Raw genomic sequence first — 6,847 nt, 5'->3', positions numbered from 1 at the left:
CAGGCCTTTGCCGCCCAGGGCACATACTGCTTCACGTGCCGGAGCCGTGGGCGAAGCCAGGCCGGGGCCTGGCCTGGGGCAGTCAGGGCGGCAGTGGTGACCGTTTGGGCAGTGGGTAAGGGGAGGCAGGGCTCTTCCAGCTTCCAAGACTGGTGCTGTTGTTGAGAAGTGATAGTAGTGGCTCCACTAGGGGAAGAAAGTACCCCACTGCCCTAGATGGGGAAGTTGTATTACTGTATTGTTTTATTACTGTACTTCACTCTGTTCTTCCTTTCCTGTTTACCCATCTACCTTTTTGACCACTGCTGCTCAGATCCATGGTCCCATCAGTTCTGTGCTTCATGCTGTTCCCTGTACTGCATCCGCATTGCTCTGCGGGAAACGGGGCTGTCTGTACCTCATAGGTTGAGACATGAGCCAGGGACTAAAATGCATGATGTAAACCAACAGAAAAAAAATGTAATGCTCTAGCATGTACTTTGCTACATGCTTAACAGTTGAAAGGGTACCTTGGCATGGTTTGGTGGGACTTTGGGTAATTGAGATGGCTTAAAAAAATAAATAAATCTGGTTTTGTTCTGTGAATACCAGTGCAGCTATCTTTGTAACACTTAACTGACGAGTTAATTTAACCATAGAGGGAACGTGAAGTTTAGCTTGCACATAGTTTCTGTCACTGAGCTTTAGATACTCTTGTTCGTGCCTTTGGTTTTAGGTAACAGATTTGTTAGGGCCTTAGCAAGCTTTAGGCTTAGAAAGTAGTAATAACGGCTGAAGGAGAGAGGAAGCATTAATGTACCAAACATTTAAGCTTGAGGTGTGTAAAGCGTAGATATTTTTCTGTCAAATGGAGCTGTTGGATTGTTGTTGAGAACCCTTCAACTCTGTCGGACTAGCTAGGAAAAGCAACTCACTTTCTTGATAATTTGTGAGTCTTTGAAGCTCATCCGTGCTGTTCATAAAGAATGAGACTGCTGTAGAGGGGCTGCAGGGAGATATAAAGATTCAGTGGTAGGAGAGAAGACAGCTTGTGCTAAATACATGCGGAATGTGGATGGTTGCTTTCCTGCATGGAATCACGGTGAGATAACTGGGGCGATCGGAAAAGAACGGAGCAAAAAGTTCTGTTTAAAGCCTAGGAGGATCTGACTGCTACTTGTGTTTCTTGAAGGATCCTCGGTAGAACCAGGGACTCTTACTTGTTCCCATAAACTCTTTCTGATTTCAACCTGTTTAGAATACATGTGTTTTGTTAGAAAAGAGCTATCTAGAGAGTTTTGGGCAGAGCCTGTTGTTCCTTGCTTGTATTTGAAAAGCCATGCTACAGCTGGTCGGAGCAGGAGATGATTACTATTGCTGTTGTCCTGCTGTTACCTCAATGTTTGTGGGTTTTTTTTTCCTCAAATATAAGCAAAAGAGGAGTGGAAGAACTTCTTACATGGCATACCTCGGTGGCAGCTGGGTGTTAGACTTTCAGATGATGCATGTATGTTTTTGTAGCTTAACAAAATGGATAGGCAACCAAAAATGGTGTGAATGTAACACTGAAAAGATTCAGATTATATTACACTAGATAGTGTTTTGAATATTTTCCAGCACTTCTAAATTTGCTGTAGCAATATTTCCTAAAATCCAGTTTGTGCTGATGTGGTCATCTGCTCAGCTGAATAATGATTTAAGTATAATTTAAATTTTATCTCTTACTAATAGTGTGGATAGTTTTCTAGTCGTAAAAAGGCCTTGTATCACAAGAATCTCTGTCCCCTTAGGGTGCTATGGTTGTTGATTATGTCTCTTACCCAGATCTCGGTCCTGTTACCTAACTGTAGACATCAGAGATGTACCTATCTAACCTAGTTCAGATTTAGGACTTTAATCAGTTTTGAAAGCTGGTGTAGGCATGGCTATTATAGACCTTGTGGCACTCTTAATGATGTGTTATCTGGATTTTCTGAACAAGTACCTTTTCTTTGGCTAGACTGCAGAAAGGAGGCCAAGCCCTGAAAACTCAAGTAGCAACTCTTTTTTTCATAGGCAGAGAAAACAAAAATCATTTTCAAACAAGAAATTCAGTGCTGCGTGTGAAACTTTTTGAAAATATTCAGGTCTTGCAGCTCCAGAGTTTAGATAAACCACACAGAACATAACTAGGATTTTGAGATTATGTGAGCTACTACTGTGCTCTAGCTTTGGGTCTAATTATTGAATTTGTGCTCTAAATTACGAAGTCATCACTGAGGAAGAAAAAATACATGTAAAACTTACTGATGCAAATCTGTCTGTAGAAAGGATTATTTTCAAATGTGTTGAAGATTAATGAAATAATCCTTCACACACTTTTGGTGTATGTGAGTTGTTACACTAGACTTTTTGTGCAATGAGTGAACATAGTAGGTAGGTATCTGCAGTGATCTGTTACATGTGTGCAGATTTTTGAGTGTGTGTGTCTAACTACAGGCATTTATTCATGAGGTTATTTGCTAGCTGTCCTAGAAATGAAGTTATAGTTGTCATTAGCACCTGATACGCAATATTTCAGTTTCTCAGAAGATTCCAGGTGAAATTTAGCTATTCATTACTGGCTGTTTCTGTTTCAAGTATGTGTGTGGAGGGAACCTGTATTTCCAGAACAGAAAAACAGTTCTTTGTGTAGAACATGGTTACATGACTAATACCTGCTTTCTGTACACCACTTAGTGCATTATTTGTGCAACTCTAACTGGATATGCTGCAGTTCATAGCTGTAGTAGCAAGCAAGGTAGAAGTTACCTCACTTTTCTTGAGTACAAGAAGGACTGTTTATTCCTCATGTCAGCAATAAATTTATTAAACAAAACAACAGAACTACTGTTTGAAAATCTAATCTCTCTGAAAGCTTTGGAGAGCACTAATATTTTGTACTCAGATTAGATTTGTTACTGAACAGACTTATTTATTTATTTTTTCTTTTTTAACTGGGTGTCTGCAAACCACTGCTTTAAAGCCACCATACTTATAACTATACAGCATATGGGTTTTTTGTTTTGTTTTTGTTAAGTAGATAAAGGGAAAAATACTCTTGTTTTTTGTTGGAGAAAATGAAGTTGTTTTAAGATTAATCTGGATTTTCTGGGTCAGTACACACTGTACCTAAACTTCTAACAGATGTGGCAGGGCACTAGGGTTTTGAAATAAGAAAAGTTAAAGAATTTCTATACTGCTATTTGAGCATTGGGATGTCCATGTAGGGTTTGTTTTTCCAATCAGGTTAGTATCAACCAGATTCCATCTTCTCTGAAGAGGCTTTAGTGATTAATCACTAAGTGATGGCATGGGAAAAGTTGTGCTGCCACTCATCACATCTGCATTTTTACAGATTAAATCTAATTATCCAATCAAATTAACTGCAAGGTTTTATGTCTATTGAGATGCAAATTAAAGGTGGCAACTTAAACTATAGTTAAAAGGCAATGTCATCTGGTTCTGTAATCAACTTACTAAGTAGCACACCTACTTCATGTGAAGGTTTTAAGGCCTTGGTAAATGTTTGAAGTGCTGGCAAATGAGAAGAACGTGTTTGTTCATTCCTTTGTGGTAGTATTGTTCTTTGGTCACTGCTCCTTGAGAAGGAAAAGAAAAAAGCTGCCAAATGCATAAATAATGGTAGTGAAGGAACACCTGAATACTTGCTAATCCTGTATTAATTTAAGTACGGTGTTTACACTGACAGGTGAAATTGTGATCCTTAATAAAGAGGCTGTACGAGGGTATTAGAAAACTAAGGCTGTGCCAAGAACTGCCTCCTTATAGAAAGCTGAAGTGTTTACTTTTGGTGAGGATTGCCGTGATAAGAAAACAGCTGGCTGATAACAGATTTGAAATATTTTTTTTTAATATGTAAAGTACTCTAGGCAGCTCTGTTCAAGTTCAGCCTGTGTAGTTGCACATCTGCAATACTTGCTGAAAATTGAGTTAAATCCATTGATGTCGCCAGTCATCTGTCCTTCTGTTCTTGGAATGACAGAGAATCATGTGCAAATTTTAGAAAGAGGGAAGTTAACTGTAGGGCTTGTGTCATAAAAAATGCTTATCAGTCATCTGTGAGGTTACAGAACTTAATCTTTTTTTGCAAATGTGAGTCCATGTTGTCCTAACTTTTTTCCAGGGTGTATATTTTATTCATATATATATATATATATACACACACACATGTATAAATATATATATGATACATGTGTAATTAGACTACTATGAAGTTATCTGACACTTATGAAGTCAAGCTATTCATCTCACTTGTAACAGAATCCTGTTTTGGGACTGTTAAAAGTAAATTCCTGTTAGTTTAACTACTTGGTGTTTTACAAACTGAATGTGAGGCAGGATGAGAGATTCAAGTTAGTATCTATAAACAACAGTTCTGTAAAAATGGACAGTACGTTTACGCATGCACTGGTGATTACAGCTAACTTGCTTTTATTTTTGGATCAATTTTCTAGTGCAGCTCCTACAAGACCTTTTCTCCAGGTTGCCTGATACTTCTACTTCAAGAAATTTGAAAATTCAGAAAGCAAACTTCTTTTCTCAGTTAGTCACCTCGGTTTTTCTGAAACAGTTACAAAGTGCTTTTAAATAGCTTTACACTAGAGTGTAAGGATGTCTGTTTAAAAGCCTGTTTGTATCTTCCCTTTGTGATGTCAGGGAGGAAGTATTTGTTTGACAGTGATTATTTGAAAGCTATGTCTTACTTGATTCAGTCATAACTTATGTTCTGGTACAAGTCATAACCTTGGCTAATTTCCTTTTAAATTGTACAGTGTTTTATGACACTGTAAGGAATAGTGTTTGAAACCAATCTGTCTCAGGCTGAATCCTGAGCCTTCATGCAGGTACAGAGTTTGATACATGGTTTAATACTTGAGTGATGAACCGTTAATGCCCACAGGAGAGAACAAAATTGAATAGGTCCTGTGAAGTTTGGCTTGCTTATTTTGGCACTGTATCAATCCCCTATTTACATGTTTTTCTAAAACTAAGAAATATCTTAAAATGTAGCTTTGTAAATATATACATTTTAACCCTTCCGTCTCAGAATGGTAAATTTACCCTTGGAGCTCTGTCAAATTGAAATGTCTTTGACTAATTATATCTGTGTTTTTTTTTCTTTCTTTTTCCCTTATAGGTATTGTGGTAAATGGCCTGATTAACATTAGTGTTTCAACAATTGAGAAGCGTTATGAATTGAACAGTTCCCTCACTGGCTTAATCTCTGCAAGCTATGACATTGCTTTTTGTGTATTGTCACTGTTTGTATCTTTTTTTGGAGAAAGAGGGCACAAACCGCGGTGGCTCGCTTTCTCAGCATTTATGCTAGGACTGGGCTCGCTTATATTTTCCTTACCACACTTTGGTAGTGGAAAATACTACTATGGAGCTAAAGTTGAAGGTAAGCTTATCTTTAAGTTTTGAAAATTATTTTAAAAAAGTAATCTCTTTAGTTACTCAATGCAACTCAATTTGATAGCACATAGTTAATCTCTGTAAAAGTCCTAAAAATAGGGTATTATCTCCAAGACTGAAAATAAAATGACTCTGTGAAATCTATAAGTTTAAGAGCTGTCTTTTTGAATGGTAAACCTTGTTTTTTAGAAAAGATCTGAGTGTCAATATCAGTGTGTGGTCATAAGCAATACTTGATTAAAATGCTTTTTTTGACTTACATTGATGAATGCAATTAAAATTCACTTTGTGTAAAAAAGATCTGGCATTTCTCTGTGAGTAGGAATGCAAGTTAGATCAGTGATGTAGCATGAATATTAAAGAAAAGCTATTAGATGTACCATCTCATTAAATGTAACTATGTGTTGTAGTTCTTTTGGGGTTTGAATTATTAAAGGCATCTTCAGTAATTCATTAACAAGTTTCATTAAGTTCTAAAATGTTGATTAAAACTTTGGGATTTCTTTGAAAGAGTAAACAAGCAGTACTGAACTATACTGAACAAAGCAGTACTTAAATTTGGGAGTAGCTAGCTCTCAGATCTTGCATATCTTTTCCTTAGAAAACAAGACTTTCAGTGCAGTGTGCTTAATGCCAACTATTTGCATCTTGACTTAATGGCACACCTATAGCTAATAAGGAAACAACCAGATATGTTTAGAGCAGGATGACTTAATTTTTCAAGCTTGTCTTAGTTGTTATCGCAGTGTTTAACCAGATTCATACCTTCAATGACTCAGCATATTAGTGCTCACTAAAAAAAATCAGTAGCTATTAAGCAACCTGATGGAAGGTTCTCCGTCTTCTGGTGATTGATTCTCAGATTGTTATTTTTAAAGTGTTAATTGTGTCACACACTTCCACAGGCTGTCTGAACATGGACCATTATTTAAATAACTTTAAGCTATTGTTCCCCATATAATAAATAAGAATCTGAGGCAGAAGTTAACTGAAAAAAACCTCTTCTATGTTTGGAGGTTAAGAGCAGGTGATTACTTGTTACTCCCTGGTAGAGGAGCCACGGTTTACTTGCTTCTATCTCTATTACACTCCCACTTCTCTACAATTTCAGTTTCATTATTACTCTTTCTGCTTCAATAGTATGGAAGGGAAGCTGAATTAATACAAAAAATTGCCAACCTGATTGTAGATTTTTTTTTTTTAAATTGAAACAGGAAACTGGTAAGGTGGAAGTGTGAAGGCAGATGGCTAACTATTGCAACTGGTCTCTCCCTCTCGTACCAATTTTTGTTGAAATCTCAAAGAATCTGTTACTGTTTCTTAACTTTTGGTATTTCATCTGCCATGAAAGATGCTGTACATTTTGATACCTTGTTAGGGATCATGTTCTGCATCGAATTTTGAAATCTAA

The 6,847-nt window shown here is 37.0% G+C and overlaps 1 protein-coding gene across 1 annotated transcript in view; it reads left to right on the top strand.

Moving 5' to 3' along the window:
• Positions 1–5,158: 5,158 nt before the first annotated feature.
• Positions 5,159–6,847, top strand: part of LOC104272286 (solute carrier organic anion transporter family member 4C1-like) — a gene marked incomplete at both ends in the record, with an annotated part of 19,416 nt that continues 17,727 nt past the window's right edge. Inside the window, one exon of the mRNA XM_009867236.1 lies at positions 5,159–5,422. Coding sequence (XP_009865538.1) covers positions 5,159–5,422 — 264 coding nt within the window. The remainder of the gene's footprint in view (positions 5,423–6,847) is intronic.

This window comes from Apaloderma vittatum, unplaced genomic scaffold, assembly GCF_000703405.1.
Source record: "Apaloderma vittatum isolate BGI_N311 unplaced genomic scaffold, ASM70340v1 scaffold24003, whole genome shotgun sequence".
Classification (NCBI taxonomy): Eukaryota; Metazoa; Chordata; class Aves; order Trogoniformes; family Trogonidae; genus Apaloderma; species Apaloderma vittatum.
Note: the sequence above shows the minus strand (reverse complement) of the source record. Positions and strands in the feature narration are given on the sequence as shown.